This window comes from Vulpes lagopus, chromosome 8, assembly GCF_018345385.1.
Source record: "Vulpes lagopus strain Blue_001 chromosome 8, ASM1834538v1, whole genome shotgun sequence".
Taxonomy (NCBI): domain Eukaryota; kingdom Metazoa; phylum Chordata; class Mammalia; order Carnivora; family Canidae; genus Vulpes; species Vulpes lagopus.
In genome coordinates this window covers 11024530-11048779 of record NC_054831.1, presented here as the reverse complement: position 1 = coordinate 11048779, position 24250 = coordinate 11024530, and the positions used below count along the sequence as shown (strand labels likewise).

Genomic DNA, 24250 nt, shown 5'->3' with positions numbered 1-24250 from the left:
AGAATGCAAGGCAGTAGCAGTGGCCTTGCTGGGGTCTGGGTCCAGAAGTGGGCTATAGGCATGTGGAGAGTGGGAATATGATCCCGGAGATCAGAGATTCCATGCAGAGAGGGGATGATATAGCCAGGCTCACTTTTGAGATTTGGTATCCGGATGGGGCCTTTGTCTTGAAAAATTCTATGACTCTCTCTTGCCTGGAGCTCTGGCCTATACATTGGAGCCTACCAGAGACACATGCACATAGTCTCAAGATCACAAATTGACTTAAACCATCTATAGGCATGAGAATGATCTATGATATCCAATTACACTATGGGATGGGGCATGGGTGTGGGGCAGGAATACATAACTGCAAAACTTCTAGACAGGTAGAGGCCAAGGTGAGGGCTGAGGTAAGAAGAGGGAGTGAGAGAAATGAATATGAAAATAAAACACCTCTCACTTAAAGCAAGTTAGCAAAGTTTCAAAAACTCTTTGTAGTAGGAAGCCTCTAACATGGCTCCCCAAATCCCTCCCTCCTGGTGCTCACGCTCTGGTGAAATCACCTTCTCTGGAGTATGCGCTAGATCTAGTGACTAATGAAGAGAATACCACAAAGGTGACAGGATGCCACATTCTTGATTAGGTTACAAAAATCTGTGACTTCCATTTTTAAGCCAGTTTTTGTTTTCTTGGCTTGTGCACTTTGATGAAGCAAGCTGACACTTTGGAGGGGCCCACGTGGCCAGGAACCGAGAGCAGTCTCCAATCAACAGCTAGCAAGGACTTGAAGCCTTCTGCTCAGTAGCCATGAGGAACTGAATCCTTCCAACAATTACATGAAATTGGGAATGCATCATGCCCCAGTCAATGCCCTGCCTCCTTGAGATGGTAACAGTGCAGTCAACACCTTGAATGCCTGTAAGAGCTAAGGTGTGTCCAGATTTCTGACTCAGAAACTGTGGGATAATAAATGTGTGGCGTTTTAAGGAACAAGGGTTGGGGTAATTTGTTATACAATACTAAATAACTAACACATATTTGAAAACATCGAATGTTATGAAAGGGCAGCAAAATAAACTTGGAACATAAATTCACTTCAGATGAAGTTGACTTTATAGAACTAACAGTATCTTTCAAATAATATTTTTTTGCATCCTTAAAACAACAAATAAGAGAATGACTTCCATTAAAAAAAGAAGGATTTATAGTGAAACTGCAGGTAAAGACAAAATAAGAATAGTTTGATATAAAAATCCTGGGAATAAAAAAAATATATAAATTGAAATAAAAACTCAAGCAACAAAATGAAACACCATCAAAGAGAGAATATGTGGATTGAAAGATAGATATCAGGTGTTCACTTAGCACACAACAGAGAGAGACAGAGTCCCAGAATAGAAGCTGAAGTAGTTTGTCTTGACATGATATCTAATCTGAAAAAATTTTTTTGAAGATTTCCCAATGGGGCTGCCTCATATGCCCAAGGATTTCTTTCTACTACCGTCAAACTTATTATTCACTTTGGACTTAAATTCCAGATATCTCCAGATGGATTAAACTTCAGGCAACCTTTACTCTACAGGAAACACTGGACTCCAAATTATCATGAAACAATGGTAGCGTGTTCCACTATGACTGTTCCTGAATATCAAGTTGCTTCAATTAATTAGAATGCGTTTCTCATACAGATCAAGTAAGAGTTTAGTAAACAGTTTATTTATTTCTTTTCTAGGGATACCAAGTAGCCAACACCACATGTCTCTGTGAGTTAGACTATTCTGACCACTGCTTTAGCTCCATTGTCCATTATGGTAACCATACCCATCTTGTCTTTAGCAACTAAGTGCCTTCTGGTGGCCCCTGCCACACTAGGATCCCAAGATCTCCATTGTGTTTAAGTATCTCAGTTCATTGGTAACAATTCCCACTTAAATTATTGACCTACAGAGCAAAGCAACCACAGCATTCTTCTAGAATGCTGGGCTGCTCTCACAAATGTATTCTCACAGTTATGTTAAAAGATGCATCTTCTGGATCCTCCCAAGCTGAGTGAACAAATACACATGATAAATCTACTCTAACATTGTAATTTCCCTTTTTGAATACTTTCCTCTGTAGCATACCAAGGCACTTCTGGCATTTCAAGTTATTTAGTGTAGACCAACTGTGGCTTGGTGTTTCAGCTAACCAACCAAACTGGCAGCCCATATCAACAAATTTTGCTTGATCCAACTTTATGTTCCTTCTATCATGATCCCAACGATCTTAAGATCCACTCCCACACATATTATCTAGATTTCTGTCTATAAAAACTGGGAGAATCATGTAGCTCTTTTGGAGTTTAATGCGTCTTCACACATTTTGTAGTTTATCTTTTGGTCTAGTTATAGGTTTAGAAGCAAAGATGGTGGTAGGAGTGGGTCTGATGAGACTGAGCAATGCCTTGCTACCTCAGTGGATGCCATTACAGGACTTCCTTATTAGGCTAGGGTGGAAGGGCTGCTTCTAATGGCAAAGACTTGGCAGATCTAGGGCTTAGATGTTCCCAGCTTTATTGAAATAGGACCATATGTCTCTTTCATTCCAGTTTTCAGGATTCCATTCATTTCCAGTGAATGTCCTTACTTTATCAGAAGACACCTTGCAAGGTTAGGAGTTCATTTTGCTTTGTAAATCAGCCAATCGAAGAGTGAGACATTGGGTTTGGTTATCATAAATCTCAGCTCTGTGGCTGTAGGAGATAAGGGTTTATTTCAGGGAAGATATTAGAGCTTTCAGGTCATGAATGCAGCACTTGAGCTGGGAATTTGAAATCCTGAGCTCATTCTCTTTTCTCCCTTATTGTCTTCAGTGCTGTCAGGAGCAACCAGTCAATTCCATTGTTCTCTTTAGTTTAACTAAAATAGTCTAAGTTGACAAATACACAGCAATTTTGAACCTTACTTTCTATAGGTATTTGTCCTAGGTTGAATATTATATCTCCCCACTACGTAAATTTGTATTAATCTAGAACTTATAAATATGACCTTATTAGGGTTGACCCTAAATCCAATATGATTGATCTCCTTATGCTAAGAGGGGACTTTGGACATAGAGACACAGACACATAAGGAGAATATCATGTGACAATAGAGGAACAGATTGGAGTGATGTGTCTACAAGCCAAATGGTAAGAATTGCCAGCAACTGCTAAAAGCTAGGAAAAGGCAAGGAAGGATCTACCCTGGACCAAGTTTTCAGAGAGAAACTATGGCCCTCACAACACCTTGATCTCAGACTTCTAGCCTCCAGAACTGTGAAAAAAGAAGTTGTTTAAAGTGACTCAGTTTGTGGTAATTTGTTATAAGAACATTAAGGAACTAATATAGTATTTGATTAAGAGTGTCCAATCGTGATACTTGTGTGTCTAAAACCACATCATGCCATGATTACTAGTGCCTTCCTTATGACTGGAAACAGATTCATAATGGCTTTAAATCTAACTAGATCAGATAACCAGTTCCAGAAACTTCAGAAAAGTTTCTTTGCTCTTATAAATCTGTCCTCTACAACCACTAACTTGGTACTGAAATCTGTATCAATCAAGATTCAACCTGAGAAACAGAACCAGTGGAGAAATATATTAAAAAAAAAAACATTTCAAGGAGTTGGCTTACTTGATTGTGGGGGCTGGGGCGGGCAAATCCAAAATTCATAGGGCATGTTATCAGAATGGGTAGGCTAGAACTATTAGGCATGTACTCATCCAGATTATCTCGGGTAATCTCTCTCTCCCTGTCTTTTTTTTTTTTTTTAATTCATGAGAGACACAGAGAGAGAGAGAGAGGCAGAGACATAGGCAGAGGGAGAAGCAGGCTCCATGCAGGGAGCCTGATGTGGGACTCGATCCCGGGACTCTGGAATCACGCCCTGAGCCAAAGGCAGATGCTCAACCACTGAGGTACCCAGGCATCCCAAGGGTAATCGCTCTTAAAGTCAACTGTGAACTTTGATCATATCTGCAAAATACATCACAGCAATACCTCGATTAGTACTTGTTTGAATAAATAAGGGACTTGGCTTAGTCACATTGATACAGAAGACTCACAAATTGCAACAAACATAAATTAGTTTGAAAAGAATTGAAATCTTTACATTATCCAGTCTTTTCGTGTAGGATCATCGTAAATTTAATAATTTTTTTCCTTAATTTTTTGGCCTCATTTTGTAGGAATTAAAAGATTCTAACTTTTTTTTGGTAGTATACAATACGAGTTTAATAATAATGGTCATCACATGTTGATCACTTACTATGCATCAGGCCTGCACTAGAAATTTCTTTATCTACTCCCCAAGTCAAAACAAATCACACTTTTATGAGGTTGGGGACAGACAGCCAATATATATATCATTCACTCTATGATATTTCATGTTTTTGTTCTTGGATGGTCCCATTTGTCTGATTTCCATGTCGTTTTGCGGTGGACTTGAAAGTGTTAAAACAGTATTTAGGATCCCAGTTGCTCCTTGAGGCCATAGAGATGGCTGGTCTCAACTTGTTGACTTCGGTTTTTGGTTGTTCTCAGTTTACCAGCCCGTAGCTGAGGTTTTGATGTGGTGTCGATGAGGTTAATGATAATCCTTCTCTTTTATGGTATCTTAATCTAGGACAAACAATTAAAATGCTATGAAGTGTAGCACCATATATTTTTAGAATCATCCATCCTTTGAGTCCATGGTAAGTAGGAGAGATCAGGCTAAAACTGTGTTGTTACTGTGTTTGTATTAGAAATTGAGTCTTCTCGTTTGCTTGGATTCCGACCAGTAGTAGACCTACAATGTTCCTTTCCGCATTTGGCTGAACAGATTATGTAAATGCTTCTCATTAGGAAAATTCCAGCAATAACGGAAAAATAACTCCCATAAATTAAAAACTGAAAAAGAAAAAGAAAAAGAAATCAGTGAATGACATTAAAATGGACATTTAACAATAAAGGTCGGTAGGGACGCTTTACTGCTAGCTGGGAGATCTTAAAGAGGTCACGGATTCTCTTTCAGCCGCATTTTCTCAATTGTAAAATGAGGATAATAACAATATTTACACATTTGTTGTGAGGATTAAATGTGTTATTACACATAAGGTATATAGAAGAGTACCTACATAGTAGAATTCAATCAATGTTAACTGTGTTTGTAGTTTTGAAACTCTCCATTAATATAGACTATATATAGACTTCCTTCTTGCTTTCCTTCTTTTTTCATATTTGCATTTAGTATATGAAATTGAGAGTTTTTTTCTTAGAATCTGACATGCTTGATGGAATTTCTATCCAAAAATAACAGTAATAAAAAGAAAGAATACAGTATTTCTATCCAAAATATTGAAATGATATTAATAATGGAAATTAGAACTCATATATGTTCTTAATGAGTAAGTTGAACATTCAACCATTTTAATGATTTTCCTTAGACATACATATCAAGAGGTCTTGATTATGCTTTATCTTTAAAAAATTTACAGTAACTTTTAAATTTTTCATTTGCATGGTATGAATTTTCCCTCCCCCCTCCAAACTTCACATGTCTTCATAATTTTAAATGTGTCTTCTGTAAATAGACTATGGTTGCAACCCTTTAAGAATCTAGCCTGAAAATATTTTTTTGTTATTTTTATTTTTGTCCTGGTTTATTTAGCTTTGAATTGCTTAATTTTTATTTTTGGAAAATTATAAACATTCACAAAAGTGGATAGGACAGTATCCAAACGCCCACTAATCCCATGACCTGGTTTCATCAATCACCAGCAGCAGCCACTCTTGGTTCCCTAAGGCCCCAATCGCTTTCCCTTCCCCCTCACAGATTAATTTGAATCCAGTATCACAGGATTGTAATAAATATTTCAGTTTGTATCTTTAAAAAAGAAGGATGTGCAAAAGCATAACCACACATCATGAAGACACCTAAAAAATTAACAATTGCTTAGTATCGTCTAGTCAGTACTCAAGTTTCTCTGCTTGTCTCATAATATTTTTAGCTTCTGGGTATGAATCAGGATTCAAATAAGATCCACACATTGTGATTGATTGCTGAATTTCTCAGGACACTATCGATCTTTTAAAAAATGTTATTTGTTGAAAAAGTGTAATTTCCCAGAGGCAGGTGTTTTTTGGTGGTAATCCTGGATGTCATGTAATGAGTTCTGCTTCCCCTATTTCCTGTAAATTGGCAGTTCAACCTATGAGCTAATTTGTTATTTTAGTGACAACTCACATATTTGTATTTTTTGCCACCATATTTTCCTTATTTTTTATGTTCCTTAATTTTCTCCTCCTTTCTTGAGCTCCTTCATGTAACTATTTTTCCATATACCATGTTTTATTCCTCTCTTCTGCATAAAAATTGCATAATCTATTTCTAATTTTTTTCATGGTTCCACTTGAAATATTGACTTTTAAATAAGCAAAGCAATGGTGTATAAAGGTGATGGTGGTGGGAATTGTCTGCCTTGGACACAGGCAGGAAGTAGAGAGACCTACATGTAGAGAGTTTTAAGACTATAATAAAACTGATTAAAAGCCTGTGGCATCTCATTATTGTTAGGCTGCAGCAATTTAAACAATGCTGTGATGAAATCCGCCTCCCTGCCAGATGGGCTGCCACCCTCCTTGCTGTGCCACCTTAGGAGTCTAATCAATAATCAACAGCATGAAGATCCTTAGTTTTGAACATTTTCTATTGATATATACTATTGTTGCCTGGTACTTGAGGCATCTTTTTAAAGACTCCTCAAGATATAGAATATAAGTGTTATTTTTATTTATTTATTTTTTAAAGATTCTATTCATTTATGCATGAGAGACATGGAGAGAGAGGCAGAGACACAGGTAGAAGGAGAAGCAGGCTCCTCTCAAGGAGCCCAATGTGGGACTCGATCCCTGGTCTCCAGGATCATGACCTGAGCCAAAGGCAGACGCTCAACCACTGAGCCACCCAGGTGCCCCTATTTTCTATTTTTAAAGATTTTATTTATTGATTTTAGAGGTGGGGGAGGGGCAGAGGGAAGAGAGGGGAGAGAGTCTCAAGCAGACTCCCCCAACAGGGGGCTTGATCCCAGGACCCGGAGGTGAAATCAAGAGTTGGATGCTTAACCGAATGAGCCACCCAGGCGCCCCTAACTATTATTCTTTTATTTATTTATATTTTTTCTGTTGTAGAAAAACATATAAGACCTTTATTAGATAAGTTTAGCTTTAAACACATGCTTATTTGTATTTCAATAAATAGCAGATCTTTATTTTTATTATATCTTGTTTCAGGAGTTAAACAGTACCAGACTTCCTTTTAAAGTTTTCCTGAACTGATAAATTCTGCATGCATTGTGGCTGAACTAAGAATGGTTTTTCAATTTTCCACCAATTACCTCAGTGGTATTCTTGACTTGAAAAACCATACTATTACTATTTTAAATGATTAGTGTTTGTTCAGATTTACTCACACATTTACTTCTTTTTTTCACATTCCTTCTTTTGGGAATACCTTCCGTTTGGGATAATTTTCCTTCTTCCTCAAGTGCATCCTTTAGAAATGGCTTTTGTAAAGATTTTTGTTGATAATGCACTCATTCTATTTGTCTGAAAATGTTTTGCTCTCATTTTTAAAACGTAGTTTCTCTTTGTCTACAGCGCTAGGCTGGCCAGTATTCTCGGCAACACTTAAAGCCATTGCTCTGCTGGCTTCCATTGTGAGCTACCAACAAGTCAATTGTCTATTATCATTTCTCCGTAGCTGAAGTTCTGTTTCTCTATTTTTAAGATTTATTTTTCTTTGGTTTTCTGCATTTGCCACAGTGTGTTTAGATATGAATTTCTTTTTTTTTTCTTACAATTAAGAAAATTTTTATTGGAGTTCAATTTGCCAACATATAGCATAACACCCAGTGCTCATCCTGCCAAGTGCCCCCCTCAGTGCCCATCACCCAGTCACCCCAAACCCCCATCCACTTCCCCTTCCACTACCCCTTGTTCATTTCCCAGAGTTAGGTGTCTCTCATGTTTTGTCACCCTCACTGATATTTTCACTCATTTTCTCTCCTTTCCCTTTGTTCCCTTTCATTTTTTAACAATAAATTTATTTTTTATTGGTGTTCAATTTGCCAACATACAGAATAACACCCAGTGCTCATCCCGTCAAGTGCCCCCCTCAGTGTCCATCACCCATTCACCCCCCACCCCCCCGCCCTCCTCCCCTTCCTCCACCCCTAGTTCGTTTCGCAGAGTTAGGAGTCTTCATGTTCTGTCTCCCTTTCTGATATTTCCCACACATTTCTTCTCACTTCCCTTATATTCCCTTTCACTATTATTTATATTCCCCAAATGAATGAGAACATATAATGTTACTTTTTTTTTGAGATTTTGGGGGCTTCTTTCTTAATTTTGAGAATACATGCTATTGATTACTTTTGGAAAATTCTCAGAGAATATTTATCAGCTTCTCTCTACTACCTTTATTATCTCCTCAAAGAACTCCAAATAGATATTTGTTTAATTTTCTCACTTTCATTTCCACATGTCTTAATTTTTCCACTTCTCTTTCTCTGTGCTGCATTCTTGGTGATTTCTTCACATTCAATAATTTTTCCTACATATTTAAGGTCCTAATTCTCATGAATTCTATTTTTCCCAAATATTCACAATCATTCAAGATATATCTTGTCCCATTCTTATGTTATTATTTTCCTTTGTGTACAAACATCTTACTTTATATTCTAATGCTGATAATTCCTCCATCTCAAATCCTTGCTGTTTGATTCTTTATTTATTATTTCAGTTGGCTTGCTCATAGTACTTTATATCCATTCATGATTTTGGATGTTTTAAAAAATCGTAATCTTATATTTGGTGGAATTTTATCTGAGGCATTTTTTTTTTTTTGGTTTCTATATTGAGGAACAGTCTTCCAGAGACCATTTGTTTTGATACATACAGGTGCCTGGGGCCATTACCAACCAGAGCCTCTTTTAACTACATACTCAGCTTTAGAAAAAAATATTTAGGGCACCTGAGTGGTTCAGTGGTTGAGCATCTGGCTTTGGCTCTGGTTTGATCCTGGGGTCCTGGGATCAAGTTCCGCACTGGGCTCCCAGTAAGGAGCCTGCTTCTCCCTCTGCCTGTGTCTCTGCCTCTCTCTGCATGCCTGTCATGAATAAATAAATAAAATCTTTAAAAAAAATAGAAAAAAAATGTTTAGCCTATAGACATTGGAACCCAGAATTATGTAAGTGCTGCTTATGAAAGCAAATTTCCAGGGTAAATTCCCTGATACCACCCAGATTCATCTTCTTTGTTGGAGTTTCCCCAATAACTTCATGTTTTGTTCTGTTTTTCTGCTCACTGAGGATGTAGCCCTTGGGGTTGCCACTAAAACCAAAATTCGAGGTCACTGGGAGAATTAGCAGATGCTCGAGCACATGATAGATTTAGTGCTTCCTTGTCTATCTGGTTTCCTGTTCCTGCTTTGACCTCTGAGGAGTGTTCTTATTTCTTACCAATTCAGCCACTTATTAAAAAAATCTTAAATTTATATCCAGGAGTTTTAGGTGCTTTGTAGTGTTAAGAATTTTTTTCTGATACCTAGTTTATTTATGCTATAATGGAAATAAGCCTTTCTTATTTTAATATTGTTAAAAGTCTATAACGTTTAATGGAAGTAAGTCTTTCTTAATTTAATATTTTTAAAAACCCTTGTTGACTTCAATCTTGGGGTTTCTTTTATATATATTTTTTTATTAGAGTTCTATTTGCCAACATAGAGTACCCAGTGCTCATCCTGTCAAGTGCTCCCCTCAGTGCAAAACTTGGGTTTGAATGTGGACACCTGCCCTTCTTCTCCTTCTTCAAATGCAATCCCTCAACCACATTCCTCTGAAGGTACTTGCCTCTGGACCATTTCCACTAGAATAGACAAGTGAGAAAACAAGACAATATCTGAGGGTCAGGACCCAAACTCACTGAAAATCTTAATAAGTAGTTATTTTGTTTGATAATGAAAATCTGACCCCCTGTTAAGCTATTCTTTAAGATTCCAAAATAGTTGATGAAATCGTAGGACCAAAATCCAACAGATCACACATCTCCCATGTTTGAGTTAATGAATGTGAACTGAAAACACTCATCTAAGCTATCTGGATTGGCAAATAGTCCACGCTTTAAACACATCTGAGAAATTTCAGATTTGATATATGGGAGGCTGCCTGAAATCTGAACAAATCCCCATTTCATGCACTTAAAATAATAGCATCACTGTTCTACTTTTTGTGAAGTAATCTTTCTGTTTAGAGTGCCCCTTCTCTTATGAAGCCCTTTGGGGTTAAAACTAAAAATCCATTTTCATGATTCTAATTTTTATTTAATTTAAGGCAAACCAAAGTACCAGTTATCCTAGCTAGATAATCTAATGGAGTGTGTAATCAGGGGTCCATCTGGTCCCAAAGTGGCTGAGTGCAGTGGCTTCCTGCCAAGAGAGCTCGGGAGGATCATTTTGCATTTCTCAATGAGGACATGAAAGACAGAGCAGGGCAGCAGCTGTGGTTTTCATGACATCGAGGGGTCACTTTACACCAATGGCCTTTCTTTTTTCTTTTTCATGTGTCCTTGTTTGACTTGCTGGTGATGGCATTCAGGACAATCTACCCCCAAATATGACACTTTGGCATGGTGAATATTTTTTAACTAAAGGAATTTGAGACATGGCAGGTGCAGGAAGGACTTCCAGACCTTCCCTTGGAGCAAGTCATAAGACCCTAGTGTCTATACCCGGAGGAAAGAACAACCTTATCTCCAAAGATAAAGGGACACAGAGAGGAATCTGAATGAACAGGCCATGTGAAGTTTCCCCAATTTACTATTCTTAGCTCATTTCCTTTTTGTTCTATCATATTTTTTTTCCCACAACTTTCCACTCTTTATCAAATCTAGCATAAAAACACTCAGGTTTGACTATTTCTTCAGGTCTTCATTTCCTTATGAAGGTTCCTGTGTTACATAAAACTTGTATCAAATACATTTGTGTGCTATTGTTAATTTGTCATTGTTACGGAGACTCAGCTCAGAGCCAAATAGGGTGAGAGGAAACAGTATTTTTCCTCCCTGACAGTATCAACAGTTGCTTTTCCTATCTTAAGCTTCAAGACCCTCCAGGGAGGAGGTGGGTGAACGTAATGAGATTCACGAATGGGAGTTGAATGAATGTCAACTCCCTCAATCAATAAGAAATCTATGGTTACCAAGGTGTTCCTCCTTCCAAGGGGTATCTCTGCAAATTGAGGGGTAGAACCAGGCAGACAGTGAGAGGGGTGGAGGGATATAACAGGTAACCAACTTGTGAATAGTTGGGCATTTTAGTGTGAAACTTGTTATTACATTTTTTTTTTATCTAATAAAGGGATTATTTTTTAAAGATTTAATTAATTAATTAATTCATGAGAGAGAGCGAGAGCCCAAGTGAATGCAGGGAGAGGAGCAGAGGGAGAGGGAGAGAGATATAATTTCCAGCAGACTCCCCAGTGAGCACAGAGTCCAATGTGGGGGTCGACCTCAAGACCCTGAGATTGTGGCCTGAGCTAAAACCAAGAGTTGGACATTTAACCAACTGAGCCGCCCAGGCACCCCACAAAAGGATTATTTTTTATAAAAATAATCTTTTTTGAATTGTGTGATTATTCAGCCACTCTCTCTAAAAGTCCCTCATATTTACAAGTATGAATTTCACCTATTTTTAAAAAACAAAATTCCTCCAGAAATTATTTTATATCATCAGTATACAACAGTATGTTCATCTGCTTTCACTAAAGATACACTTTCAAGTTATTGCTTCTTATATGACTAGCTAAATTACTCCTTAGCTTTTTTTCTAGATGAGGTAAAAAGATTTTTTTTAGCTTTCCTTATGGGTCTTTTCTCCCTAGACTTTAAGTAATATTCAAAGATGTATATGGAACCTCTTTTTAAAATCTCTATGGTCTTTTAAATTGAAAAATATATAAAAAAACCTGTGTTGTGACAACAGGTTGAGAAGTAATGAGAAAATGGACGAATTAGTTCAGGATGTCTCAAAGCAGATTTCTTTCCACTTAATCTCGATGTCCTACGAAAATGCTGACTTAGGTTGTAGTTTATGTTTCTTAGATTCCAATATTTTAAAATGGCCCTTGAAATTATATTAAAAAGCTCATGAACAAGTGCATAATCAATGATAAATGAATATTTATGGTTGAGATTTGGGAATTATTAATCAATATACCTCTATACTCTTGGCTCTCTTGAAGTTTAATTCAAGTGTATTTAATTAGATTCCTACCCCAAATCAACTTTAAGAAGGCTGCTTTTCTTCTTTTTTTTTAAAAAAAGATTTTATTTATTTATTCATGAGAGACACACACAGAGAGAGGCAGAGTCACAAGCAGAGGGAGAAGCAGGCTCCTGCAGGGAGCCGATGCAGGACTTGATTCCAGATCCCGGGATCATGCCCTGAGCTGAAGGCAGATGCTCAATCTCTGAGCCACCCAGGCATCCCAAGAAGCCTGCTTTTCAAAACCAGAAATCTACAGTAATACTTTTTTAATCTGGGAAATATTTTATAGAAATAGGATTTGTCTTCTGTTATGCCTTTGGACTGTATATTTTGTGCTTACCCTGCTCTGGCCCTTGGGTAAACCAGTCCTTTATTTAGGAGCTGAATTTTAGATTAAATAACATACATAGAATAATCTCAATGAAAATTGTTCTAGCATTAAGGATATTGGCAGAGACGATAAGAGAAGGTAGGTAGAAAGACAAAGAAAGATTTTAGAGGAATGCCCTGAATCTAGATATGCCTTGGTTGAGAAGATAAAACAATTTGAAAATCTTGAATTATCAGGGGAAACAAAGGTGAAGCTTGACTTTTTCTGCCAAATTTAATTTTCACCTTCTGCTTTGGATGTTTGTGTGAACTGCCCAGAAAGGTCAAAGTGTATTGATTTTCCCACTAAAGAAAAATGCACCATGTATTGAGTACACTACAGGCCAGGAATGGTGAATTTTACAGGCAAGCATCTAATCTGTATAAGACCTCATGAAGTAGGTATTATATTCTCCATGTTACTGAAGAGAAAACTGAGACCTTAAAAAAAAACTACATCTCTCGGGGAAGGATGAGCAAGTGGGTGGCAGGTACAAGTGAAATAAGATTGGCCATATATTTGAGTAATGGATGCCTGGGACATCATGCCACTATTCTTTCTATTTTTAAGATATATTTGAAATGTTCCCAAATAAAAAAATTCTTAAGAAATCACTAATAAAAAATCAAGATTCAAATACATATTTTGTGGATTTCAAGCTTGTGCTCTCTTGATCACATCACATCATACACCTAGTGATTTCTAAAAAGCTGGAGAGCAAATTTCAAGCTAGATAATAAACCAGGAATTTAAATTTTATTTTAGAAAGTAACAATTGATCCCTTTATGTTCTCAAAAAGAATTGAGTTTATAGTAATCTTAATTTTAATATTTACTCAATGAAGATCTCTTTCCTTCTACTGAACTACTGTGAGATTTAAATAGATTTCTTAAATATCCTGGTGTTACTCATTCAATTGTGTTTCCTGAAATAATTTCTTTTTTCTCTTTTTGTTTTTAAAGAAGACATTTCAATATTCTAAACATTTGCATTAGATATGTGTAGGGACTTGTAAGATTGAACATTTTGTCCATGAGATTGAGTAGGCTTATGAAATTTGTGAGCTAAGCATTAATAAGGTTGAATTTTAGCTATGGCAAGAAAAACATGTGGAGCTGTGGGTAACGAGAGCCATTTCAGCTGGAATGACTTTTTGGGTCTATTTTAGGTAGTGCTTTCATTCTTTCATCTGCTTAATGAAAAGGTCACCTGTTTAATGAAAAAGTTTTCTAAGAAATAGAATGTATCTGAACTACATCATATTTATATAAAATTATAAAATTTTATAAAAAATTTATAAATTATATAAATATATAAATATATAAATATATAAATTAATATATTATTTATAAAAATAAATTTATAAAAATTATAAAATTATTCCATTGAAGACACCATGCTAAATGAAAACAAGGCAGAAACAAAAGGCTATCGGTTCTATAATTTCATTTATATGACTTTCTAAAATGAAAAAGCTTTAGGGATAGAAAACCAATCTGTGGGTTGCTGGGGGGTACTGTGGAGAAAGGCAGCTGATGGCAAAGGGGCACTGTCTGGGTGAAGGCGCTGTATTTGATTTTCATGTGTTGGTGGCTACACAGCTTTTTTTTCCCCAAATTAATAGAACTGTATATAAATTTATTTATATGTCAATTTATTGTATGAAAATTATATCTCAGCAAGTCCAATTACTATGTCTAATAATATAAATGTGTGTGTGTGTGTGTGTGTGTGTGTGTGTGTGTAGTTTTCAAAATATGCCTCTGTGTCAATGAAGGCACCCAGGTATGCACTTACCTGTATGCTGACCGGAAGCCCCAGTCCCTGGTTGTCAACCACAGCTACAGTAATGACAGTCTGGATCACCAGGGCAATGAAGGTGTTGATTCCGAACACCAGGGCATAGCGTTCCACACTGAGATTAACAGCAATCTGAAATCTAACAGTGTACAAATGGAAAGAGTTTTGAAAGCACACATATGTGGGTTTTTATTTTATTTTTTTAAAGATTCTTTATTCATTTGAGAGAGAGAGAGAGAGAGAGAGAGAGAAAGCAGAGAGAGAACATATGAGCGAGGGGGTGGCAGAGGGAGAGGGAGACACATATCCTTGCTCACCAGGGAACCCTACGCAGGACTCAATTCCAGGATCCAGGACCCTGGGATCATGACTCGAGCTGAAGGCAGACGCTTAACCCACTGAGCCACCCAGGAGTCCTCATAGGTAGGCTTTTAAATACAGAGAAGGGAATTGTGTTGTTCCCAAGATTTGGCTCCCCTCAGGAAGCCCAGGCCTCTGTTGGCAGTCTCCTGCTAAAAAGCTCTTCTACCAGAGAAAAAGGAACAAGGGTAAGTGGCGTAGTGAAGTGTTATATTTTAACATTCCATGAGATGTGATATATTATGAGAATTTAAAACTAATTATCCTTTTCTAAAATTAAACCAAATATTCCAAATGTTCTGCAATAAGGGAACACTGAACATTATTGGACGTGGATATGGTGTAGGAGTCACTTTTTAACCTAGACATATCAATGAATAAATCAAAAGTTAATCTGATGAGTTTTTACTTATTTGTAGGCTGTTCACCGGATCGTTGACTGTCTACATTAGCAGTTTCAGAGTCTAATAGGTAAATTTTTTTTCTAGAAAACTCACAAATTATTTTCTTTCACAGTCAAGTCAATCTGGCAATTAGTTCATTTTAAATTGGTTGGTTTTTAAAATTTAGGCAAGACTGACATATATACATTTGAATTCTTCCATTTAATTCAGCTAAAATACTTAAAACTCTAATTTATTCAAAAATAAGAAAACAGAGGCACCTGGGTGGCTCAGTCAGTGAAGCATCTGCCTTCGGCCCAGGGTCCTTGGATCCAGCCTTGTGTGGGGTCCCCTGCTCAGTGTGGAGTCTACTTCTCCCTCTCCCCCTGCCTTCCCACACTACTCATGCTCTCTCTCCCTATTCTCTCAAGTAAATAAATAACTAAATAACTAAATAAATAAATAAATAAAATCTTAAAAAATACGGAAGCAAATGGAAAGTTTTAACTATGGGTTTTAACATCCCTTCCCCAAATCATCATATTAAAAGACAAATATAAGCATTTAAAAATCATGTGATTCAATGAAAATGTATTATTTCAGTGCAAAAAATTACCAACTAAACATACAAAACCTATAAATAACCCTAGATTCTACAAAGTGAATATAACATGTGGTCCAAATGGGCCTTAGAGTTTCAGGGGTTCCTTGCTCAGCTAACAATTTTTTCCTCTGGAAAAAAATATTACACTACATAGATGCTCTTGAAACCTAGATTACATCAAATGGCAGATTCCCTTTCAGTATGCAAATTATTTCAGATTGGAATCTTGATTTAATCAGTACCGATGCTTAAACAATGCATCAGCAATTACTTGGTTTTGGATAAGACCTTTCTTTATATCTGGGGGGTTCAGATGGAGTCATAATGCTGACATTAGGCTGAGGGTGGCATTGAATCCTAAGATTTTTCAGTCTAAGCCCAAAAAGTATTTCTCCAGGTAACTGAAATGACAAGGAATCCTACTGTCTAAAATTTTATTTCAAAGCTCTTACTGAGTCATAAAACTATGATGCAGAGTACACTGCTCAGGGCTAATACACTCTTGGAAAGAGAATTATATTCATGTTCTTCTGTTAGGCATTTTTTAGCACTCAATACACATGAGCCTCTGGGATAGTCTGTAATTTAAAGATTGAACCACTTTGAAATTTTATTTGATCATTTACGTTCCATATATCATGACATTATGGGATTTGTGTTTACGAATTTACCTTAGAACTCAAAGGAAAGTAATAGGAACAATTTATAAAGCATTAAAAAACACATTATTTTGCGCCAATATAAAAATAGAATGGTTAAATTAAAAAAATCAATAGCTCAAAGTTACTATTCTTTATGTTGTATTATTGTATTTGTTCATTGCTCTTTTTTTTTTTCTCAAGAAATGCTAACCAAATGTTTATCATGAAGCAAGAACAAGCATTGGGGCATACCAATGAATAAGCATGATTTTTCCCCTCACAGAGCTTACACTTCAATAGGGAATACGTAACTGAACCCAGATAACTGCTTTGACTATTATTTAATTAAATTTATCAGTTTTTATCATGAAAAAGAAGTAGAAAAAATATCTTCTTTTACAGACTAATCGTATTTTTTTAATATGAACTTCTTGTATCACATGATGGTTGAAACCATGGATGGTCGATCATAGAATTTCTTCCAAATCTGAACACTAACGCTTTGCATTAGAAATACATTTATCCTACATGTACTAAATTTATTTTAAAATTTTCTTAGAAGTTAGAATAGTAAAAAGATGTGAATTAAGTTACAGAGACTGGATTCACCTACAGATGATATTCTATCAGTATTCTGAAGCTGGACATGGGAGTGATAATTTCATTTAGCACCAAATTTGAGAGATCTATGAGGTCAAGTTCTTTTCTTTGCCTCACTATGAGTGTATATCCTGACACTAAGATCAATCATGTGACTGAATTGATAAACTAGATGAAAGACGATCACTGAGCTTTATGTAGAATGTTCTGTACATATTGTCTGGGAAAAGCTTGACCATCAGCCTATGAATTCCATCTTCACGGCCTCCCAGAATCTCAGCATTCTTATTATTCATGTGGCTTAACCCTCTACTTCCTCATGTCTGTGATAAATCATTCTGAGAATTTCTTAACACACCAAAACATTTTGGTTGATTGAGTTTTCCTGAACTATCTATATTCTGACAGTTAATCTTACTATTTTTTTTTCCAGATTTTCCTATTTGGTTCTTTAGAAGAACAATATTGACTTGCTTCATGGTATGCAATAGAAATGCAGATGGCTGTGAGCCAATATGTTCTGAAATATTCAAGAATAATATACTTTTACTTTTTCACTGTGTGGAAGCTGTGGTCAGTACAAATAACTCTGAAAAATTATTTTTACTAATTTTCAAGTTCTCCATCTTCCTAAATGTAGCCATGGAGCAGTACACCAAACTAATTTAGGTTTGGTTTGAGTTCTTTTTCCTAATCGAGAGTTAGATTGCTAAGAGAAAACAAAACATTTTGAATAATTTCTAACATAAAAGTGGGGGAAGGTAGAGATCTCCTTGTTAGTATGCTGAAGATCAGAAAAGACTGAAATAACAATAAGAAAATAACAGGATAAACCAAAAATCATACTGTTCCATAAAGAAAACATAAGTATAGTTAAATTGCCAAAAATCAAATAAACCAGAAAATCTTAGAAGTAGCCAAAAGTAAAATTATCATCACATTTAGTGGAACAACAATGAGAATGACAATGAACTCCTTAATGCAAATTGGAAGACAATGGAATAATAAATCTTTAAAATTCTGAATGGAAAAAAAACCCCACCACTATTAATTTAGAATTCCAATCAGCAAAAATATACTTAAATGACAATAAAATGTATTTTCAAATAAAATTTGAGAGAAATTATTCACCAGGAGGTTCACAGTACAAGAAATGTTAAAGGAAGTTTTCAGGCTGAAGGGAATCAACAGTAAAAGGAAACATGGATCTATAAAAAAAAAAAAAAGTATTGAGAATGGTAAATCTATGAGCAAATTATTTTTTCTTGTCTTAATTTTTAAAAATAAAATTTTCTGTTTAAAGCAAATAGAATAATAATGTACTGTAGCATTTATAACAGAAACTGAAGTGAAATCTATGAAACAATACAAGGGACAGGGAGTAAATGGAATTATGTAAAGTATTTATACACAAAGTAGTAAAATATTAATTTAAGAAAAACTGATGAGTTAAAAACCTAATCCTACTAAAAACATGAAGACTTAGCCAAGGAAAACAAATAGAAGAAATAAAAATGGAATTAAAAAGAAAGCTCAAAAAAAAAAAAAACCAAACAAACAAAAAGAAAGCTCACTTAACTTCAAAAGAGGGATAAAGACAAATGAACAGTTGGGACAAATAGTAAAGAAATAACAAACTCGTAGACCTAACCCCAATTGTAAGTTACATGGAGTTCACAGGCGAGTTTCTTTAATGTGTAAATTAATGTTTTAAATGAATGTTTGAGTTTCTTGGATATGTAAATTAAATTAATGCTTTTGACCAAATTAGGGAACTTTTTGGCCATTGCTTCTTCACAGGTGTTTTTTCTTCCTGTTTATGTTCTCTTCTTCTGGGACTCCATAATGCATATATTGATATATTTTATGGTGTTCCATAGGCTTCTAAGAAAAGTTTAAGTCCAAAGAGCATGCCAAAATTATGCAGCTGATAATGTCAAGTCGAGGAAAAATATTTTCAGATGTTTGCTTTATCCATGATCCACTTTCTAATTAAAATTAAACATATTACCACACAGGAAATGATGAGTAACACCTACCTAATCCTTTTAGATATTCTCTAGGAAGCATTCATCACTTCTCTTAGCTCCTTTTCTTTCTTTTTTAATTAATTGAGATAAAATATTCTCTATGTTTAAACTGCTGAATGATTTAACATTTATTATCTTTATATGTTGTTTTATAGAACAGCTTCACTTCTACAACTGCCCTGAAACTATTTGAAGAAACAGATGTGCTGTGATTTTTCAAGCAGGTAGGGAAAATTGGGAGTGAAAACTAAACTGAATCACTAAAAAAAAAAAAAAAAAAAAAAAAAAAACTAAAAACAAACAAACAAAAACAAACAAAAAAACCCTGAATCACTATTAGATACAATCACATCTTATTTTATTATTAAATTAAACAAAATCAAAGCAGAGAAATTGGAACAATGGTACACTGTTGGTGGGAATATAAAATGGTGCAGCCGCTATGGAAAACAGTATGGATGTTCCTGAACAAATTAAAAATAGGACGACCAGGGCACCTGGGTAGCTCAGTGGTTGAGCATCTGTCTTTGGCTCAGGTCATGAACCCAGGATCCAGGATCGAGTCCCACATCGGTCTCCCTGCGAGGAGCCTGCTTCTCCCTCTGCCTGTGTCTCTGCCTCTCTCTCTCTCTCTCTCTCTCTCTCTCTCTCTCTCTGTGTGTGTCTCTCATGAATAAATAAATAAAATTTTAAAAAAAATAAAAATAGGATGACCATACAATCCAGAAATTCACACTTCTGAGTATTTATCCAAAACAGTTGAAACCAGAACTTAGAAGAAATATGAGCACCCCCATGTTTGTTATACTGCTATTCACAATAGCCAAGATGTGACAACAACCTAAATGTCTATAGATGGATTAATTAATAAAGAAAATGTAGTACATACATGCAATTGACTATTAGCCTTTAAAAAGAAGGAAATCCTGCCATATGCAACAACATGGATGAATCTTGGGAACACTAAATGAAATGTTTCAGTCATAGGAGGACAAATGTTGCATGATTCCACTTATATGATGTACCTAAAATAATCAAATTCATAGAAGCAAATAATAGAGTGGTGGTTTCCAGGGGCTGAGTAGAGGGGAAAATTAAGTTGCTACTTAATGTGTATAAATATGTATCTTTCAGTCATGCAACATAAATAAGTTCTAGCAGTCTGAAGTACAACATCATGCCTAGAGATAAGAATCTTGTAATACCCACTTAAAAATCTGCTAAGAGGCATAGATCTCATGCTAAGTGTTTAAAAAAAGACTACAAAAGAAAAAATTAATAAAATTACTCCATTAAATAAGTACAGTATAAAAACATTAAAAATCAAAACCTCAGAGTATATCATTGTTTATTAGTTGTGAGAAGTTTGAATTTTTTTTACTGGGTTAATAACCCTAATTGAGTCCCAAGAGAAAGTCAGTTAAAATAAGAATATAGTTCTGTTGTGTCTTATTTTAAACATTAAATATAACATTGCAAACGCTATTCAGAAGAACTGGAAGAATAAATAAATAAATCTGTCTCGTTGCTTCAGATTTAGATCAAGAAATGATAAATACTTACGCTGCTATTGTTATGAGAAGCATGTAACTTGACTTGAAGATCAAAAAACCAGCATAGCACACCCAAATATTAGTCGTGTAATGCATGAGAAATAGAGAACCTGCATCTGCAGCTGAGAATATCGCCAGGGCCAGCTCTCCCAGGAGATCCCAGTTGACTTTCACACAGCCTGCTGTGAAGGCAGCCAGAGCCCCTGGAAAGAAAGGAACCGACATATAGTACAACCTGTCATCCACACGTAACAAAATAGGGCACCATTTTGTTAAAATTCACATTGGATAGGCATTGAAGCATTTCCAGGCTATGGTAAAACATGTTGACTTATTGTGAACTTCGATTGAATGAAAATCATTTGATCTAGTTCTGTGAAGTGTACATATCTTTTTCTCTTAAAGTTTGAAATAGACCAGCTGAATTTGGGTTTCCATAAATCACAGACTGGAATGGCCCCATAGAGGCCATTTTTTTTCTTTCTTCTTACCTTTGAGGAGATAAAACTCGGGTTCAGAAATCTGATGTCAAACAAAAAGCAAACCAGACTTTGATAGGAAGAGGCTTTATTCAGAAGAAAGACTTGCAATAGGGAGAACGCTCTGATTGCCAAAATCTGCAAGCATCTTGAAATCAAATAGAAAAAGGGTTTTCTTTTGTAAGGGTACTTTTCTGTAGGGCAAGTAGACATAAGCAAGATCTCTGGAGAGGAAGCTGGACAAGCAAGGGGAAATGATCAGTGGAAACGGACAGGAAAGTGTCCTGCTGTGGTCAGTCAATTTTCAGGAGAAGCTGATGGGGGGCTGGGGCACATTCCATACTATGTTGTGTTTACTCAGAGTTGGGGCAAGCAAAATGTGAGGCGTCTGTAATAAGGAGAGGAGCCTGACTCAAGTTCAGTCAAGACAAAGCACAGTGTAAGGAATGGTCATTTGTGAATACTTGGTGACCAAATGAGGCATCAAGTTCTTCAAATTGAATGCCAGTCCTTGCTACCATGTCCTTCTCTGTGCCATGCTATGAATGCTCTAGCAAGGAGGGATTCTCTCTTTCTGTCCTTACCTCTGTTTTCTCTATCTTCTCTATAACATCGATTTGGAAACGTCCTCAAATCCCTGAAAGATACCAAACCTTTTTTCAAGAATTCTCTCCTTACAATTTCCCCTCATTTGTTAGTTTAATCATTCCCCTCTTTATTTGCTGACTCATTCCTTCACCTACACACCCATCAAACATTTTTGAGCTTCTCTGTGGGAAAATATGGTGGTCAACTTTGGATCCTTGCTCTTGAAAATAATATAGTCTACTGGAGAAATTGGATATATCAATTTATAGTTTTAATAGTGTGATAAGGATTGTAAAAGTGCTGACCCCAACTCAAATTTAAACTAACCATAACCTAGTGGTTCTCCCAAGGGAATTTTTGCCCTTCAGGGGACAGATGGCACTATCTGAAGACAACTTTGGCTGCCATGACTTGGCAGGGGCAGTGTTGGTGTTGGTGGTAGTATGCTAAGGGGATCTAGTGGGATGAGACCAATGATGTTGTGGGACATCTTACAATGCATAGGACAGGCCCCAGGACAAAGAGTTTCCCCGCCCAAAATGTCAATAATGCTGAGGATGAGAAAATTGACCCGAACCCTATATGTAGTCACAAGACATATCCCAGGACAAATTCATTTAATAATGTTCATTATGTAGACATGCTTTATAATGTATACATTGTGCTGTGAATGAAGTAATCAATTGTCAGGTTTCCTGCTACCCTTAGCTTTCTTTCTTAAAGAAAGAAGGCTTAGGCCAGCAGACCAGTCCTTCTTCACCTGGTTCTGCCTAAAAATTTGACACTAATTAGGGTCCTCCCTATCACAAAGAGACTAAAGAAATATTACATTTAGAAATCTTTTAAAGAATTAATTTTATGAACATTTTACCTTTTCTACAGATGCCCTCAGTAAGGGCACATTATCTGAAGAGAGGGTTTTTTTTCTCCCCTCCCCTGAGGAGCAAGTCCTTAGGGAGGAAGTGGATTTAAGGTAAATAAATCCTAGAACAGGTTTCTAGGAGTCAAAATGGAATTTTTAGAAAGGGAAGTCAGAAGAATATTACCTCAACAATGGACCCTGAAATGTTCAACAAATATGTGGGTGTGGAACACCCCAACTTCAAAAATATTATCTTCAAAGTCTTATTTGATGTGAAAGCTTTGTTATGTCAGGAAAATCCATGTGCATTGTTGGGCTCACTTCAAAGCTAGCTCTGGGCTCTCCCTTTGGACTTTAGAGCATTAACTCTGTGTCAGCCCGCTGTCCCTCCTCTTCACCTCACTCTCTTTGGAAAAGGATTTCAAACTTCACAAACTATGTTCTGGGGGAAACGAAGCATGCAGGGACAAGAATCTAGGAAGCCCCAAACCACTATAGCTTCTCAGCCAGGAGGGAAGTTTTTGGAAAGTAGAAAGCCCAGGACAAGGTTGAAGGGTGAAGCCTGTAGCAGAAGCGAGAAAACCTCCTTCCCCCAGAGACCTACTCAAGGTCACTCAGTCTTGCTGCTCAACCTCTTGGTCAAAATGCAATATCAGAAATCCGCCTATAGGTAAATGAGGTTGAAGCAGACGCTTACCAGTCAGCTCAAGAGGAAGCAGTAAATGCTCAGGAACATACATATCCTCTTGGAGGGCCTGTCTCACCCACCATGTCACCCCCCGCCGCCCGCCTGCCTTTCTCCTTTCCTATTACACTTTGTCTTTTACAGCCATTTTCTCCACAGTCAAGGATTACTATTTGTTAATGGCTACCGTGGAGGGTCACAGTTCTTACTGGTTCATACTGATGACAAATGAATGAAAGTATATAATGTAGGAAAGGGCAGAGAGAAAATTATACAAGATAATACAATAACCTGGCTGTATAGAAGAGATGGGATGGAAGATTGTAAGAATCCAGTCTGGAGTCACTATTATTCTAACAAATATCTGGATATGGTAGGGAATGAGGAAGCTGAGTCCGGAAAATAATCTTAATCAGAAGACAGAAAGCTTTGCCAAATCCCTACATGTAGAGTTAAGGAGAGATATAAATATATTATTTAAGTTGCCTCAATGGGAACTTTTGAAATGATAAACTAGCTCCTAGAATAATAGATTTCAAAGATCTTTGGCCACAGTCTGAAAAAGGAATATATTTTATATGTCCACTAGTACATACATATGTGTATGTAAACAGAATTTTCACAAAATAGAACTTATCCTTATAAGCTGCAATGCATTCTATTCTATTCTAAATTTTCTATTCTGTTCTTCTTTTTTTAAAGCCACATTTAAAAAAAGATTTTATTTATTTATGACACAGAAAGAGAGAGGCAGAGACACAGGCAGAGGGAGAGACAGGCTCCATGAGGGAGCCTGATATGGGACTTGATCCCAGGATTCCAGGATCACACCTTGGGCAGAAGGCAGGTGCTAAACTACTGAACCACCCAGGTGTCCCTATTCTGTTCTTTGATTTAAAAATGCTGGTTAGAAATCCACTACATTGGTTTCAAGATCTTCACTCTATAAAGGGCTAGGTAGTAAATATTTTAGGCATGTGGATCA

The 24250-nt window shown here is 36.3% G+C and overlaps 1 protein-coding gene across 12 annotated transcripts in view; it reads right to left on the bottom strand.

The window, feature by feature from the left end:
- Positions 1–3587: 3587 nt before the first annotated feature.
- LOC121497906 (thiamine transporter 2-like) overlaps positions 3588–24250 on the bottom strand; it is a 42488-nt gene continuing 21825 nt past the window's right edge. For all 12 annotated transcript variants that reach the window (XM_041767675.1, XM_041767677.1, XM_041767674.1 and 9 more), the window contains 3 exons: positions 20662–20854; positions 14478–14619; positions 3588–4895 (listed from right to left, as the gene is read on the bottom strand). In XM_041767675.1, the coding sequence (XP_041623609.1) occupies positions 4719–4895; positions 14478–14619; positions 20662–20854 (512 nt within the window). In that variant the 3' untranslated portion in view covers positions 3588–4718. The remainder of the gene's footprint in view (positions 4896–14477; positions 14620–20661; positions 20855–24250) is intronic.